This window comes from Sorex araneus, chromosome 2 (genome assembly GCF_027595985.1).
Source record: "Sorex araneus isolate mSorAra2 chromosome 2, mSorAra2.pri, whole genome shotgun sequence".
In the NCBI taxonomy this organism is placed as follows: Eukaryota; Metazoa; Chordata; class Mammalia; order Eulipotyphla; family Soricidae; genus Sorex; species Sorex araneus.
In genome coordinates this window covers 294,011,992-294,029,774 of record NC_073303.1, presented here as the reverse complement: position 1 = coordinate 294,029,774, position 17,783 = coordinate 294,011,992, and the positions used below count along the sequence as shown (strand labels likewise).

The window sequence follows — 17,783 nt, the reverse complement described above, 5'->3', positions numbered from 1 at the left end:
ATATCCCGCCCGAACAGCAGAGCCTGGCAAGCTACCCATGGCGTATTCAATATGCCAAAAACAGTAACAACAAGTCTCACAATGGAGACATTACTGGTGCCCACTCGAGCAAATCAACGAACAACGGGACGACAGTGCTTCAGTGCGACAGTGCTACAGTGCTAAGTAAGCCATACACTAAACATGAGTAAGATGCTAAATGTTATACTATATGTATTTTTGCCAAAATTGAAAAACTAAATGAAAACCACTTAAGCAGCTATCTGAGAGAACCCAAAATGATTTGTCAAAAGGTATTGAGACTCTCACACACTCAGTAGCAACAACCAATTGTTCATTCAACCAATATTCATTGAGCATCTGCCATGGGTCAAGTACTTCCTCAGTAGCAGTGAGCAAAAACAGCTGCAGCCTTCCCAGAGCTTACCTTTCATGCTGACTGCTTCACAATTTCGTTTTGAAATCTCACAGCTAATTCCTTTACCTACAAAAAAAACCCCAACAGGCTGGTGAGATAATTCAGGAGGTAGGGTGCTTACCTTGTGTGCAGCTGACCAAGTTTGAATTTCTGACGTGGCCTAAGATCCCCTGAGCACCTTTAGGGGTCACTCCTGAGCACAGAGCCAGGAGTAACTCAGAAGGCCTCCAAGTGGGTGTGACCCCAATCACCTCCCCATCCTCCCCGCCCAAAAAAAAAAAAAAAGAATCAGAACTGATTGTTAGCCAAAGAATTATAAACGGTTCACTCAAAAAAAGAGAAATGCGGGGTTGGAGCAATAGCACAGCGGGTAGGGCGTTTGCCTTGCACACGGCCGACCCTGGTTCGATTCCCAGCATCCCATATGGTCCCCTGAGCACCGCCAGGGGTGATTCCTGAGTGCAGAGCCAGGAGTAACCCCTGTGCATCGCCAGGTGTGACCCAAAAAGCAAAAAAGAAAAAAAAAGAGAGAGAGAGAAATGCAAAATAAAACTGCACTTTCCCTCTGTGGGTTGTTAGAAAGTCTTAACCGGAGTCAGCCTGTCTGCTAGTGAAGCTATGGCTCATGGGACACTCTCCTCCGTAGGAGCAAAGTGGCAGCTTCCAAGGAAAGTAGTTAAGCAATAAAGCCCCCGAGCAATTACGCCTCCAAGGCCCCCAGGGAGCTCAGTGGCATATCCCCCCACCATGGGACTTGTACCCAATCTGAAACAGTCTCTTTCCTTTTCTTAAAGTGAATGCTAAGGGGGGCTGGAGTGACAGTACAGGAGGGGGATGGGTAGAGCATTTGCCCTCTATGCAGCTGACCCAGGTTCGTTCCCTGGCATCCCATATGGTCCTCCGAGCACCAACAGGAGTGATTCCTGAGTGCAGAGCCAGGAGTAAGTTCTGAGCATCACCAGGTGTGACACCCCCCCCCCCGAAAAAAGGAAGAAGAAGAATGAATGCTAAGAAATAAGCTGTAGTTATAAAAATAGAGATAGAAAGATGCTTTCACAGCATGTAGCTGTCAGTTGTCGGGGGCCATTTCTGGCTGTGCCAGAGGTAAAGGCAAGGTTGTATGGGATGCCAGGATCAAACTCTCAACTTTGCATGTGCTCTTACAACTTGAACATCCAAGCCCCCGTGGCATTCTTTTCTTCTGCGTTTTGGGTCACACCCAGCGATGCTCAGGGGTTACTCCTGACTCTGCACTCAGGAATTACTCTTGGCAGTACTTGAGGGACCGTATGGGATGCCAGGGATTGAACTCGGGTCAGCCGCGTGCAAGGCAAATGCCCTACCTGCTGTACTATTGCTCCAACCTGGCAGTCTTTATAATAGCAAACAAAAAAAAACAAACAAAAATGTTTATCAACTGGAAAATGGCAAAAATAACAGTGGGATAGATAGGTGCTAAAGAGACAGCATGGGACTTAAGGCTCATACATGCCTTGCAGGTGACTAACCCCTGCTCCATCACTGACTATGCATTCTCTGTTCCTCACATCGAACCCCCACCATGGTTGACAGAGAATCACCGGGAGGGGCTGGAGTGATAGCACAGCGGGTAGGGCGTTTGCCTTGCATTCGGCCGAATCCGGGTTCAATTCCCAGCATTTCATATGGTCCCCCAGCACTGCCAGGAGTAATTCCTGAGTGCGGAGCCAGGAGTAACCCCTGTGCATCGTTGGGTGTGACCCAAAAAGCCAAAAAAAAAAAGAGAGAGAGAGAGAGAGAGAGAGAGAGAATCACCAGGAAGGGCTCCCAGCCTCCTGAGCATCATTTGGAAGCCCCTCCTTGGTCGTATATCACATATGGATTATTATGAAATCATTGGAAATAGTTACATTTGTTTTCCCTCCCCAACTTAGTAAAAATTAAGGTGCACGGAAAAAAATAATAACAACAACATCATGGGGCTGGAAAGATAGTACAGCGTTAGGATGCACACAGTTCATGTGTCTGTACAAAGTTAAACCCCCACACTCCCACATGGTCCCCTGGATCCTGCCAAGAATGATGCCTAAGCACAGAGCCAGGGGTAAGCCCTGAGCACTGCCAAGTGTGGCCCCTGTTCCATTATATTAGTAGCTCATACTTATACTGTATCCACAATATGTCAAACATGTTCTGGCTTCTCATATATTGTGTCCCTTAATCAGCCTGCAACCTTATAAGGAAAGGAGTAGTAATATTCCCTTTCAAAGACAGAGGGGCGCAGAGAGCTGAGTTCAGACTTTGCAAGCAGGAAGCCTAGGTTTGTACCCTAAATTTTCTGGCCTCTCAGCACTGCCTGGAAGAAGTTTCTAACACTCCTAAACATACATATGGCCCCAAACCGCTACACACACACACACACACACACACACACACACACACACACACACAACTTAAAATATAAAGCTGTGGGAATCCAGGCAGAGAGACACTAAGGAATCTGAACTAATCTAGATCAGACTAGCTTTCTGGCCCAAGACTGAAATTTCTGTACCCAATAAGCTGGAGAACCACAGGGCCTCCATTTCCTACCCTTTGAAAACCACAATTTGATTCTCTCATCCACACCACATATAAACATACAAATACAATATTTGTCATTTTGGACTTGTTTATTTCACTTCACACAATATCCTCAAGAGTCATGAGTATTGCAGCATTTGACAGAATTTCTTTCCTTTTAAAGACTAAACAATATACCATCGCAGCTATAGATTTCACTTGACAATTCATCCATCAATGGGTGCTGGGTGGTTTCCACTCAGGTGTCCTATGCTTATATCTGTATGAGGGACTGGAGAGATAGTACATGTGTCCAGCCCTGGTTCCCTGGCACCACATGGGGCAATGCCAGGGGACACTCCTAAGCACAGAACTAGAAGTAGCCTCCAAGCCCTGCCTGGTGTGAGCCCCCAAATAAGATAACAATAGCACTGTAGCACTGTAGCACTGTCGTCCGTTGCTCATTGATTTGCTCGAGCGGACACCAGTAACATCTCCATTGTGAGACTTGTTGTTACTGTTTTGCATATCGAAGATAAGAATAATTATTAATAATTTGGGGGGTCTGAAGAGATAACTCAAGAAGGCAGAAAGCACATGACTTGCATAAATAAGGCCCAGACTCGACCCCCACACTGTCAGCCTGGGCCCGCACCTCCAAGTGTAGTGGCAGCAGTGATGGAATAAGAACAGCTTCCACTATTCTGAGCATGACTGGAGAAACACACCCACAAAAAGACGTATACATCTGTTTGAATTCCTACGTTCTCTTATTTTGGGGAGCACATCCAGAAGTAGAATTGCTGGGTCATATGATAATTCTATTAATATGATACCTATAATCTATTGCTACATAATGATAGCTTCCCAACCACTTATTTCCTCAGTGGTTGTTCCATTTCACATTCTGGCCAACAGTGCACAAAGTTACTTTTCCACATCCTTGCTAACCCTTGTAATTTTTTAGTTTTTGTATAAAAAAAAGAAACTAAACCATCCAAAAGAATGTCAGATGTTATCTGATTGAAGTTTTGATTTGCATTTCTCTAATGACTAGTGTTGCTAGCATTTTTTTATGTGCTTCTTGTCTATAAACATCTTTGAACAAATGTCAAGTCATATGCCTTTTGGGGTGGGGGGGGAAGGAGCACATCCAGCAATGTTCAATAGGTTATTCCTGGCTCCACACTCAGGAATTACTCCTGGCAGTGCTCTAGGGACCATATGGGATGCTGGGAATCGACCCGGGGTTATCTATGTACAAGGAAAGCACCTTACCTACCGTATTATAGCTCTAGCCTCTCATATGCCATTCTTAAAGTTTTGATTTTATTGTTGTTGAATAGCGAGCAGATGCCATTGGGCTACACTAGTATGCAACAAAGATGAATGGAGACATTACTGGTGCCCACTCGAGCAAATGGATGAGCAATGGAATGACAAGTGATACAAGTTGTTGAGTAGGGCATAATGTGAAACAACAAACTTAGCAGGTTGAGAGTAAAAGGCTCTGAGACCTTGCAGCTAAAATTGTATCCTTCCAGCCAACTGTTTGTTTATGAAATTGTACATCTGACTTCAACACTGGCACATGAGGCTGGAGCAATAGCACAGCGGGTAGGGCATTTGAACCAACCTGGCTTCGATTCCCAGCATCCCATATGGTCCCCTGAGCACCGCCAGGGGTGATTCCTGAGTGCAGAGCCAGGAGTAACCCCTGAGCATCACCAGGTGTGACCCAAAAAGAAAAAAAGAAAACAAAAACACTGGCACAAATGCCTCCATCAATGTATTCACCACTTCCCAAGGTCACAGGATCTACATTTCATGACCCTCCAAATTCCTACCCACACGTTTGGGGGTGGGGGACGAACCACTAGTCACATTTAATCAATTCCCACCCCTTTTGCCAGGTTTGGAGGACACCCAAAAGCCTTCCTTCACAATAAGCGTTCTGTTGTTTGCTTTGGTTTGGTTTGGTCCACTCCTGGCTAAGTGGCTAAGGGCAGGAATTGTGCGCAGTGAACCCAAACTGGCCACATGCAAGGCAAGTTGCCTTACCCACTGTGTCCTCTCTCTCTCTCTCTCTCTCTCTGACATTCAACATGAGTTCATTTACTTGAAAACTTTACTAAATAATCTACCCCCTTTCCTTATGATTTTATTTTCCAAAATCCCGAGGAATGGCTTTCACTCAAAGCTCTCCTATTAACAAGGAGGGCGCTTGCCCTGCAGACAGCCAAATCCAGTTCAATCCCCACCACCCCAAATAATCCCCTGAGCACCGCCAAGAGGGATCCCTGAGTGCAGAGCCAAGACTAACCCCTGAGCATCGCTGGGTGCGGCCCCAAAGCCAAAAATCAACAGGGGCGGGCTTGTTGAACAAATGACTAGTACGTCCATTCTCCCATACATGCCAAGGCGAGCTAAAAAAAAATAATAATAATAACAGGGAGCAGGAGCTATAGCACAGCGGATAGAGCGCTTGCTTGCAAGTGGCTGATCCCGGTTCCTGGGACCTGCCAGAGAGTGATCCCTAAGCACCACTGGGTACGCGCAAGAAAAAAACCAGCTAAGCAATGAAAGAGATAATAGTCTTAATACGTTATCCCTGTCCCGCGCTCAGAGCTATTGTCCCTGCAAAAAGATCAAATTCTGTATTTACGAGACTGTGAGCTCCCTCGGGGGAAAGGAATGCTATTGACCGCCACATGAGATGAGGGACTCCAGCAGAGAGGAAGATCATACATCCTCGAAGGCTTGGCGCCTAGAAGCGACCACAAGTCCCAGACTTCTTGGCCAGAAGCTCGCGGACCAAGGCCAACCTGAAGATCCGGTCGGGCCCCGCCCACGCCCGCGAGCGCCGAAACGGCCGAGGCCCCGCCCCCTCGAGCCCCCGCCCCCGCCGGGCCCCGCCCCGGCCCGGCCGCAGTCGGGCGGGCGCCGAGGGAAGGCGCGTGCGCACTCCGCCCGCGTCGCCACCTCCCACCTCTTGATAGACCTTCGCGTTTCGGGTGCGGGTGCTTTTTGTCCCCTCCTGCGTGCGGTGCCTGTTTCCGAGCGGAAGTGGTGGCCGCGAGGGAAGATGGCGGCCCCGGCGGCGCCTGGCGCGGCGGCCAGTCGGGCTAGCAAACGCGGCGGCGGCGGCGGCGGCGGCCCGGGAGGCGGCGGCGGGGGCGCCCGGGGGGCGGAGGAGGAGCCCCCGCCGCCCCTGCAGGCTGTGCTGGTGGCTGACAGCTTCAACCGCCGCTTCTTCCCCATCTCCAAGGACCTGCCTCGGGTGAGCGCCGCACGCGACCCGAGCCGGGGGCGCGGGCAGGAGGCGGCGGGGCTGGACCACCGGCCGCTTCCTGCTGGCCGCCTCGGCCCGGCGTGCCCGGGGAGGCTTGCCGCGGCCCTCTCTCTCTGCAGTCGGGCGGGTGCCCTTGGGCAGGGAAGGCCACCTGCCTCCTGGCGCCGCGGGGACCGCTCGAGCCGGCGGGGGGCTCGGAGGTCCGGGCGCCCGAGGTGGTCCGTGGCAGAGGGCCGCGTGGGGAAGCCGGCCCGCGGGGGTCCCGTCCCCGCCGACGAGGTGATTCCCCTCGGCAGGGACGAGGCGTCCCCCCGCCGTATGCCAGCCCCGAGAGCCAGCCGCGGCAGCCGCTGGGGGTCTCGTACTGCGGCTGTGAACGACAGCCGGTGCCCTCTCGAGGGGACAGGGCCTGTTCGGTGGCCGGCGTCCCCTCCCTCCACCGGGGACTCCGACTGGAGTGCAGCAGGGCCGCGTCCCGTCAGATGGGGCACACTGCTGCCGGTTCCGGGAAAACCCACACTCCCGTGCCGTAGAACCCCGATCATCTTGGACGAGTATAGGCAAACGGGCTTAGAGACAGGGTTGGCGTTCGGGAGCAGCCTGTGCCAGGGTTATTCGTAACTCTGTGTCGGTTGGTGCCGAGCACGTGGATGTCTCGGTTATTATATTCAAATTACCACGTCTTGGTCTCTGGTGCTCGGGAACGGGCCCTGAACATGGAAGACGGTACTTGGTTTTGTTCGGGGCCACACCTGGCGGTGCTGGGGGCTGGCTCCTGGCTCAGCACTCAGGAATCCCTCCTAGCAGTGCTCAGGGGACCATATGGGACGCAGGGGATCGAACTCGGGTCCTCTGCATGCAAGGTATATGCCCTCACCCCTGTACACTATCACTCCGGTCGCGGGAGACGTTACTCTTACGTAAAAGAGAAAGCAAGACTCTGGGGCTAGAGAGATAGTACAGCAGGTAAGGCATGTATGTGCCTTGCATGCTGCCTGCCCCGGTTGTACACAGCTCCACATATGGTCCCCTGAGCCCTACCAGGAGTAATCCCTGAGCTCAGAGCCAGGAGTGAGTCTAGAGCACACCCCCCCCCCCCAATAAATAAATAAATAAATAAGTAAAACAGCACCTCACGTTGGATGTGGGAGCTAGTTGAAGTGAAGAGGGTTTGTCGTGAAGAATGATCTCCGGGGGCCTCGTGGAGTTGCGGTGTCAGGGTGTTCCTTGTTCCCTCCTGTGCTCCAGGCCCTCATGCCCCTGGCCAACGTGGCCCTCATCGACTACACCCTGGAGTTTCTCACCGCCACGGGTGTGCAGGAAACCTTTGTGTTCTGTTGCTGGAAGGCGGCTCAGATCAAGGAGCATTTGCTGTAAGTCCTTGCCGCCGCCTTTTCCACATGTCGCTAGTGTCACTATTTTTGTCCCGGGGTTTGGGGCTTGGGATGAGGAGCAGTCGCCGAGGGAGAGAAGTGTCTATCTTTAGGTGGCTTACGGCCGGAGGGCATGCTCGTCACTCAGTCACAAGTGAGCAGCTGGAACTGTGGCCAAGAGTCAAGAATATTTGCCTTTTTAAAGTCGCGCCGGTAGTGGAAGTTGGAAGGGGAACATCTTTGTCTTTCCACCGAGCTGGGCCCTGGTGCCCTGCTTCCTAACTACCATAGAGTAGGGCTCTCGCAAAAAGTTGGCGACTTTTCACGAGAAGAGTGGATCGCTGACCAGGAGAGAGGACAGGCGCTGAGGAGCTGGCCGTGAAGCCTGCCGGCGCGGGTTCAGATCACCAGCCCCTCGGAGAGCCCCGAGCCTGCGGGGTCTCAGCACTGAGCCAGGAATAGCCCTTGAGCGAAATCAGCATTTTTCCAACCCAGTGTTTCCCAGCGAGGGTGGGCTCGGAATGCTTTAGAGAGGGTCGGGGACCTAGTCCTCAGGTACAGTTGTTTGCTTACGATATCTTTCCAGAGGGGACTCGGAGTGATTTTTTTCCTGCACGGTGGGATGGGGGAGCAAGTAGGCCAGATAAGCTCGGGAGCCTCTGTTCTACCCCATAAAACAAGACTGGTGGCACAGGATGCCGAAACCACTCATTATCGTTCACGAGCCTCTCTGAAGCCCAGGACGCTGGCAGAAACCCAGAAACCCAAAAGCCTTCATGAGGGAATGTGACTATTAAGCGGGGGGAAAGGACCAGGGGAGGCGTCCGTGATGCTGATGCCTGGTTTACTCATTATTCCCTGTTCCTTTAGCAAGTCCAAGTGGTGCCGCCCCACGTCGCTCAATGTGGTTCGAATAATTACCTCAGAGCTGTATCGCTCTCTGGGAGACGTCCTCCGGGATGTCGACGCCAAGAGCTTGGTGCGCTCTGACTTCCTCCTGGTGTACGGGGATGTCATCTCGAACATCAATGTCACCCGCGCCCTCGAAGAACACAGGTCAGCACAGGAAGTATGACAGCCGAGTGTCTGGGGCCAGCCCAGCAGCGCGCCCCCCCCCACTGCCCCCCGACCCCACTGCACTGTGGCATCTCTCTTCTCTCCTCTAGGTTGAGGCGGAAGCTTGACAAAAACGTGTCTGTGATGACAATGATCTTTAAGGAGTCGTCCCCCAGCCACCCAACACGTTGCCACGAAGACAATGTGGTGGTGGCCGTGGATAGTACCACGAAACGGGTCCTCCATTTCCAGAAGACCCAAGGCCTCCGACGCTTCTCCTTTCCACTGGTGTGTGGGGCTCTGGGGGCCGCTGAGGCGGGAGAGGGCGTCCCGGGCTCTAGCGGCAGAGCCGGTTCAAGGCCTGTGACCTCTCCCTGTAGAGCTTGTTCCAGGGCAGTGGGGATGGCGTGGAGATCCGCTACGATTTGCTGGATTGTCACATCAGCATCTGCTCCCCACAGGTGAGCGTCCCTGGCTCCGGAAGGGTGTGTGGAGGCCCCCCTCCGTGAAAGGGAAGGGTCTGTCTCCTCCCCCACTCTCTGCTGTGTTGCGAGGTAACTGGGCGCTGGCACCTGAACCTCCTTTCCCGTGGGGCTCCCCCTTGGGCTTATGGCCTGTGTCCAGGGCTCGGCTGGTCCCCGGGGGCTTGTCTGCTTACCCCAGGCTGCTCTTGACCTTGGCGTATCCCCCAACCCCCTAGGTGGCCCAGCTCTTTACGGACAACTTTGACTATCAAACTCGAGATGACTTCGTGAGAGGCCTCTTAGTGAACGAGGAGGTGAGAAGAGCCGCCTTCTCTTCAGGAAAAGAGAAGCTTTTCCTGAAGCTTCGTGGCCCTTTGGCCCCCATGTTGGAGGGAGGGAGGGAGGGAGGCAGGGAGAGAGAGAGAGAAGGGAAAAGGAAGTAATGGAGGGAGGGAAAAGCATGCAAGCATGATTAATGTGGAGGAGACTTGGGTGCAATTCTGAGACCCTTCGAAATAAAATTATCCCTAAAATAAAAACAAAAGGAAGAAAAGATTGGGGTGGGAGCGATAGCACAGCAGGTAGGGCATTTGCCTTGCACACGGCCAACCCAGGTTTGATTCCCAGCATCCCATATGGTCCCCTGAGCACCGCCAGGGATGATTCCTGAGTGCAGAGCCAGGAGTAACCCCTGTGCATCGCCAGGTGTGACCCAAAAAAGGAAAAAAAAAAAAAGAAGAAGAAAAGATTGCAGAGATCATGCAGCGGGTAAGGCTTTGCCTTACACGCCGGTGACTCCAGTTTGATGTCTGGCCCCTGAGCACAGCCAGGAGTAAGCCTTGAGCACCAGAGTGTAGTTCACCTCCCTGCTGCCACCACCCAAGGAATGGTACTGTCGCCGTTTCTTCCTCCTTTCTTGCCTGAGTGATCTCCCTTTCCTGCTCTTCAGATTCTGGGGAACCAGATCCACCTGCATGTAACAACTAAGGAGTATGGTGCCCGGGTCTCCAATCTGCGTATGTACTCTGCCGTCTGTGCTGATGTCATCCGCCGTTGGGTCTACCCGATCACCCCCGAGGTCAACTTCACCGACCACACCAACCGGAGCTGCACCCATTCCCGGCACAACATCTACCGCGGGCCTGAGGTCAGCCTGGGCCATGGCAGCGTCCTGGAGGAAAATGTGCTCCTTGGCTCTGGCACGGTCATCGGCAGCAACTGCACCATCACCAACAGCGTCATTGGCCCCGGCTGCCACATTGGTGAGCACAGGTGGGGAAGTCAAGCCAGCTGTCCCTGTCTGCAGAGAAAGGGAGAGAGATGGCCCTGAGCATAAGGAACACTTTAGTAAGGGGGATATGGCCAGGGAGGGCCCATTCTTAGAAGGGCTGAGTACATGCTTTCCATGCAGAAAGCCTGGGTTGGAGCCCCAGACCTGCCTGGTACCCCCACACACCTCTTAGAGTAACCCCTAAGCACTGCTTGGTATGACCTCAAACTAAAAAAAAATGCACAGTGATAAAAAAGATAAAGGAGGAAATAATCTAACACAGCCACGCTCTAATATTTGGGGGAGGGGTGCCACAGCCCAGAGTTACTCAGGGATTACTCCTGGCTCTGTGATCAGGAATCTTTCCTGGCATGGCTCTGGGGCCATATGGGATGCACGGGATTGAACCCAGGGGGATCACGTGCAAGTCGAGCACCCTACCTACTGTGCTGTCTCGCAGACGCCGGTGCTATAGTGTGTGGGTTTGAGAACCTGTTTGGATGACTCTTCACATTCCAAGACCCAGTAGGTGATTCATGTTGCAATAAGAGCATCTATTTTCAGTGCCTTATGGTTTACAAAGGGTTTTTGCACACACGAAAGACTCATGAAAGAGCCTGGGGGGGGAGGGTATTTATCTGGTTGATTAAAAAGCAAATAAGCTGTTGGTTGTCTCCCTCGCAGGAGTTTAAACGGCAGCTCTGGGACTTAAATCTGAATATTCTGATTGTAAATTCAGGTTTCTTTGAACTGGAACTGACCACTTAACCTCTTGATAACTCTCTCTGGTCACAGAAATGGGATAATAACTTTGAAATGTATAAGAAGTGATGGGGTGATTTCCTCCTTTTTCTGAACATAAATTTAACTTTAATAAGACCCTTGGGGCTGGAGATACTGCAAGGGACAAGGTACCTTGCCTTGGACGCAGCTGACCTGGGTTCAGTCCCTGGCACCGCATAAGGTCCCTTGAGCATGACTGGGAGTGATCCTTGAGCACAGAGCCAGGAGTAAGCCCTGAACACTGCTAGGTGTCAAAAAAAGTGAGTAAGGTTCTTGAGTTTAAGGGAGCCCCGGAAATCTTGGAGGTTCCTGGGATTTTAAGTTCTGTACGTGGTCTGTAATTGTAAACGTGGTGGAGGTGGTCTGGCCCCTCACTGTTCTGCTCTCAGACGTGGGCTTGGAGGGCGAGGGGGGAGTCCTGGTAGATTGAGGGTTGGTGTGGTACAGTTGAGTAGGAGCTAGTCAGCCCCGCCCCTAGGACTGGCCCGGGTCTCCTCGGAGCGCTGAGTGACCAGGAGTCCTTCCTGTCCTGAGCCAGGTGATGATGTGGTGCTGGACCAGGCCTACCTGTGGCAGGGTGTCCGCGTGGCTGCTGGAGCACAGATCCACCAGTCACTGCTCTGCGACAGTGCGGAGGTCAAGGAGAGAGTTACCCTGCAGCCTCGCTGTGTCCTGACTTCCCAGGTGAGACCTGCTCCCAGGCACACGGAATGGTGGCTGTGCCGAGCCGGAAGGACCGTCTGTCCACCCTGCAGTCCAGCCTGAAGTCAGTGTCCAAGTCCCAAGCTTTCATTTGTTTGACTCGGCAGAAATCTCGTTACAAAGCGGAGCTTTTCCCTAGTACATGAAAGAGTCTGTGCCCCCTTCTCCCTTTTCCTCCCTTAGGTGGTCGTGGGCCCAGACATCACACTACCTGAGGGCTCCGTGATCTCGCTGCACCCTCCGGATGCAGAGGAAGACGAGGATGACGGCCAGTTCAGTGATGATTCTGGGGCCGACCCAGAGAAGGACAAAGTGAAGCTGAAAGGTGTGAGTCTCAGCAGGTGTGGTGCACGCGTGTGTGCATGTTTGTGAGTATTTGTGTGGGTGTGTATGTGTGTGCCGCCTAGAAAGCCCCATGTTCCCACCAGGAGGGACTGGTACTGCCACCAGGCCCTGGCGAGCGCCCTGCCTTTCCTAGGTTATAACCCGGCTGAGGTCGGAGTCGCAGGCCAGGGCTACCTGTGGAGAGCTGCAGATGTGGACGCGGAGGAGGAGGAGGAGCTCCGGCAGAGTCTGTGGGGTGAGCCGAGCCCTAAGCCTGCTGCCCCAGTCCGGGAATGCCGGGAGCACGTCCCTTGTTCGTTTCTTTAGTCCTGCACACTGGGCGCTCGGGGTGCTCTCTTGGGGCCTCTCCATGCCCCTCTTCCGCTCCCTGTGCCGCACAGGCCTCAGCATCCACATGGACGATGAGAGCGAGAGTGAGAGCGCGCACAGCCTGGATTCCGAGGGGCTCGACAGCCGGGCGGGCTCCCCGCAGATGGATGACATCAGAGGTGAGTGCCCCGGGAGCAGGAGCCCTGAGGTTCTTGCATCTGGGTCAGCTGGTGGGAGACTTGATTTCCCCCCCAAGAAGGACGACAGTGTCCTGGCGTGAGACTGACCTCTGATCTCAGTGTTCCAGAACGAAGTCCTCGGGACGCTGCAGCGCGGCAAGGAGGAGAACATTTCCTGTGACAATCTGGTCCTGGAGATCAACTCTCTCAAGTAAGCAGCGCCCTCGGCCTCTTTTTTCCTTTTTGGGTCACACCCGGCGATGCACAGGGGTTACTCCTGGCTCATGCACTCAGGAATTACTCCTGGCGGTGCTCGGGGGACCCTATGGGATGCTGGGAATTGAACCCGGGTCGGCTGCGTGCAAGACAAATGCCCTCCCCGCTGTGCTATCGCTCCAGCCCCCTCTCTCACCCTCTTTCTCCTCCTTTGGGTCATCTCAGCCCGGTAGCAGCTCTCTCCTCCTCCTCCCCCTAACGCTCAGTTCATTTGCTCTCTCTTCCACGTGCACATGGCCAGTCACATGGTCCTAGCCTCAGCCACACCGTCCTCCCCCTCACGTTGTTGCGTTTGGCTTCCTCTCCCCTCCCGTCCCACCAGGATCAGTCTCACGTGTTGCAGAGGGCCAGTGAAGGCCCCGGTGTCACCCCCGTCTCCCCGCAGGTATGCCTACAACATCAGCCTGAAGGAGGTGATGCAGGTCCTGAGCCACGTCGTGCTAGAGTTCCCCCTGCAGCAGATGGACTCCCCGCTGGATCCCAGCCGCTACTGTGCCCTTCTCCTCCCCGTGAGCAGAGACCGGGGCTGGGCCTGGGGCTCCTCCCCCTCCCTTGCTGTGCTGGACTGTAAGAAAGGAGCAAGGCCTGAGCAGTGCCCAGCCGGCTGGGGCACGGGCATTGCACACAGGAGGCCCGGCTCCATCCTAGCTACTTGTGGCTTCCCAAGAGTGGCCCCAGAAGACCTAGAGTCCAGTGGGGAGGGCACTGGCCTTGCATGTGGCTAATCTGGGTTCGATCCCCGGCATCTCATATGGTCCCCCAAGCACTGCTAGCATGAGTGCTCAGCCAGGACTGGCCTGAGCATGACCAGGTGTGGCCCCAAAACAAAAAAGCAGGCAGCGTAGCTCCTGAGCCCCCCTCCTCTCCCTTCCCCTCCCTCTCTCCTCATCCTCTCCCCAGCCCTAAGTTAACGGATAGTGAGTTTCTGAGCTCAGGAAGATGCACTTCAGCTCCCTTCTTTCTGCCGTAGCTGCTCAAGGCCTGGAGCCCCGTTTTCAGGAACTACATAAAGCGCGCTGCTGACCATTTGGAAGCATTGGCTGCCATTGAGGACTTCTTCCTGGAGCACGAAGCTCTCGCTGCTTCCATGGCCAAGGTGATGACTGCGGCCTTGCTCCCCATAGTCCTGGCTTTGCTTTGACCCAAGCCTCGGTGGTGACCGCCAGAGAGACAGGAAATGGTCTGGAAACTGTGACTGTGTTTGGTGGTCAGTTCCCGCCACCCCTAGTGCTCGTTGCGGGCACTGTCCAGGTTGCATGCAGGCAGGGCAGGGCGCCCTGGGGAAATCGTCCTCCTTCTCCTCCTCCCCCCATGTCCGGTGCCTCTTGCTGGACTCGGCAGTGCCCCTGAGAGATGCCCATGCCCACCCGCTGCAGGTGCTGATGGCTTTCTACCAGCTGGAGGTCCTGGCTGAGGAGACCATCCTGAACTGGTTCGGCCAAAAGGACACGACTGACAAGGGCCGGCAGTTGCGCAAGAACCAGCAGGTGAGCGCCTCATCAGGTCGGTTCTCGGCTGAGGGTCCTGGGAGGGGGCGCCCTCCCCACAGCCTCTGCTTCCCCACAGCTGCAGAGGTTCATCCAGTGGCTAAGAGAGGCGGAAGAAGAGTCGTCGGAAGATGACTGAAGCCATACTGCTGCCGGCTCCCAGGGGCTCGGGCCGGGCAGAGGAGAGGCTCGCGGTAGAGAGAAGGACCCGCCGTCGGGGCTGAGACAGGAGCGGAGGCTGGAACGACAGTATTCTCCCAGCGAGGCAAGCCCCGGCCTCACACCCGGACTGGGGCCTGAGGGAAGGGACTGGGCCGGCCCTGCGCCATTGAGAAGGGCCCGAGGAACCAGCTGCCGGGTGCTCCGGCTTTCCCTTAGGGAGTGGCGGAGAGAAACAGCCCTCTCTGCTGCTGTGTTGGTGACCATTAAAGAGAGAGGGACACAGAGGCCCCGCCTCGTATCTGGTGACCAGAGCTGGGAGCCTCTCGCATGGCGGCCACTAGGCGGCGCTGTGGTGCTTTTTGGGTGGCCCTTGTGGGGGGCTCCCAGGTAAGGGGGTTCCTGGTTCTTTCCCAGCTTCGGTAAAATCAGTCCTTGGGCCGGGGTGACGTGCAGCCCTGGCCCGGATGCCTTCCCAACTGGGACATGATGTGGGACATCTATATAAAGCCCGGTACCGGCCTGCCACACCCTCAGTCTTTTCCAGCACTTTCAAAACTGTCAGAGGCAGAGCCACTGTGCGTCCCAAAGACAAGGAAATGTGCTCCCGGCTTATCACCAAGGGGCTGATGCCTATCTTCCTGAGTTCTCTGCTGCTTCCGCATTGCCAGTGTCCTGAGGAGGGCATTAAACCCAGAGGCGATGATAGAAATCTTGGGGTGGTGAGGGGAGTCAGGGGAACCCCCAGGTGGTGCCCACGCACCCCCACCCACAGTTCCCTGGCAGTTCAGGCCTGGGGCTGCAGTGCTGCCTGAGCCCTGTGCTGGTTGGGCCACCCCGGCCGTGCTGGTGGAACCATGCAGTGCCAGGGACTGAACCCAGGTTCATACCATGTAGATGCCTTAACTGCTGTATTACTGCTGTATTTTCTTCCAGTCCCCGCTTTTTTAAAAAAAAAAACATGGGGGGGCTAGAGGGCTGGAGAGTACAGGAGTTAAGGTCCTTGTCTCGCATGTGGCTGGCCCCGGTTTGAATCTCTGTCATCACAGTCTATTCACCAAGCATGGCAGGGGTCAGTCCTGAGCACCACCAGGTACGGCCCAAAAAAACGAGCGAAAAATTTTGAGAAGTAGATTCCTGAAAACAGGCTTCTCCCACTGTTGGAGATTTGCTCTATGGGGAGCACTTTGCTGAGAACCTTTCATGTGTTACTTGATTTAACTTTAACCACAGTAAGGAGTTCTGGGGCAGGGGATGTCTACCTGGCGCCTACTGAGTTAGGATTTGCTCTTGAACTTCAGAGCTGGGGTTTGTCATTTTGCTAGATTGTCTCCTTTAACCTCGGCCATACCTGCCACAGTATCATTTTGAGCCCTGTTATATTCCTGTAACTGGTCCTTTGTTGACACTTGTTACTTGTAACTGACAAATGTTTCTGTAGTAACAAGTGTCTCACCTAGGTATTGCACTTCACTGTGGCCTCTGTCAGTTCGTGGGGAAAAGCTAGGACGAAGCTGTTGCGCTGTACTGAGGGGGTGGAAGGGATTACTGAGGCTTGGGTCGGGTTTCTACTCTGGGGCAGCACCCGGCGCTGCTCAGGTTTGCTCCTGGCTCTGCACTCAGGGATCAGGAAACGGTATGTAGTGCCAGGGATCAAAAATGGGTTTTTGATCCCTGCTTGCATGGCTGCTTGCATGGCAAGCAGCTTCCTGTCCCACCCTCCCCTCATTTCTCAGTGAATCTGAGCTTTCTGCTTTGTTAAATACGAATGCTCATGCGGAGGAGTCCATGTTAGAGCATGGACGTGATGGGGTAGTTGAACGCGTCAGTAGGGTATCTCTGATTTCATCAAATGGGTAATAAGTCAGAAGAGCCTGAAGGACTTAGGAAGAGATTCCTTCCTTCCTTCCTGGGTGATGAACAGCATTTCCGGATGGAGATGCTTTCTCAGTGGCGGGGCTGGAGCCGCCGTACCTTGGGTAGGGCTGGAGTGTCCAGGAGATAAGGCACTTGTCTCACATGTGGCTGCCCCCAGTTTGAATCTCTGGCACCACTTAGGCTCCCCAAATGCAGAGCCAGCAATAAGCCATGAGCACTACCAAGTGTAGCCAAAGAAAATCAAAGCAAGGGATTTGTTTGGTTTGGTTCTGTGGGCCACACCCGACAGTGTTCTAGGGTACTTTTGTGCTCGAGAATCACTCCTGAAGGGCTTGGAGGACCACATGGGGTGCTGGAGACTGGATCTGGGACTACCACTGCGAGGCAAGCGCCCCACCCTGCTATACTATTGCTTTTAAAATGTCAGTAGGGGTGGGCTGCAGGATAGCTTAAGTGGTAAAGTGTGTGGTCGGCATGTGCCAGGGGCTCTTGGCTCAATCATAGTACCACATGGCCCAGAGCATCACTGGGTATTGCCTTGTGAGCCCAAGCACTGTTGAGAATGGCCCCTAAAAAAGGCATTTGTCTTGGGTGTGGCCAAGCCAGGTTCGGTCCCCCAGCATGGCCAGGAATGACCCCTGAGCACCTCGCCAAACTGTCAGTTGGGCTGAAAACCAAGTGCCAATAAAGGAATTCTCCCCAAAAGTTTGGTGGTAGGAAAGTACAAGGTAGCAAGACTGAGATGGGGAGAAGCTGGAGAGGTAGTGAACCCGGATTTCATCCTGGCCTCCCATATAGTCCCCCAAGCACTGCCAGGAGTAATTCCTGAGCATCGCCAGCAGTGACCCAAAAAAGTAAAAAACAAAAAAACTGAGTTGGAGAACTGGGGTAGTAGGAAAAAAAAAAGACTTTGAGAAGTGAGAAATAATGGAATCAAAGTTGAACCTACCAGAATGAGGTAGGTTCTATCTGCCGAGGGATTACTAGCAAGATGTAAGTCTGTGGGCCTCTGTTGAACTCCAAAGTATTTAGCAGCTCTGGGGAAGGCTTGGGCCTGAGAACCAGGAGTGGAGGGGTCAGAGCCACCGGGGAGGTGGCTTTGTGCGTGGGGGCCCTGGGCCCAATCCCCAGCACCACCTGGTCCCCAAGCACCAGCAACACAGGATGTACCCAGAAAAGAAAAAGCCGCCCAAGCCAGAGCAATGGCAGCACAACTGCATGCCATGGCCTAGGGCCAATCCCCTGCACCAC

At 53.9% G+C, this 17,783-nt stretch overlaps 1 protein-coding gene across 1 annotated transcript; it reads left to right on the top strand.

Moving 5' to 3' along the window:
• Window positions 1-5,983: 5,983 nt before the first annotated feature.
• On the top strand, window positions 5,984-14,942 carry EIF2B5 (eukaryotic translation initiation factor 2B subunit epsilon). The gene is made up of 16 exons (XM_055124575.1): window positions 5,984-6,239; window positions 7,500-7,624; window positions 8,495-8,680; window positions 8,791-8,968; window positions 9,061-9,141; window positions 9,381-9,458; window positions 10,094-10,406; window positions 11,736-11,881; window positions 12,083-12,224; window positions 12,378-12,479; window positions 12,625-12,732; window positions 12,853-12,943; window positions 13,394-13,517; window positions 13,979-14,104; window positions 14,385-14,495; window positions 14,575-14,942. The coding sequence occupies exons 1-16, from the start codon at window positions 6,045-6,047 to the stop codon at window positions 14,632-14,634; spliced, it is 2,166 nt and encodes a 721-aa protein (XP_054980550.1). The 5' UTR covers window positions 5,984-6,044; the 3' UTR covers window positions 14,635-14,942.
• The last annotated feature ends 2,841 nt before the right edge of the window (window positions 14,943-17,783 follow it).

Excerpts from the sequence above, each read along its gene's own strand:
- EIF2B5 (XM_055124575.1), top strand. The coding sequence starts at position 6,045 with ATGGCGGCCCCGGCGGCGCCTGGCGCGGCGGCCAGTCGGGCTAGCAAA. Across the intron at positions 8,681-8,790 it reads CGCGCCCTCGAAGAACACAG|GTTGAGGCGGAAGCTTGACA; the intron begins GTCAGCACAGGA and ends TCTCTCCTCTAG. Across the intron at positions 11,882-12,082 it reads GCTGTGTCCTGACTTCCCAG|GTGGTCGTGGGCCCAGACAT; the intron begins GTGAGACCTGCT and ends TTCCTCCCTTAG.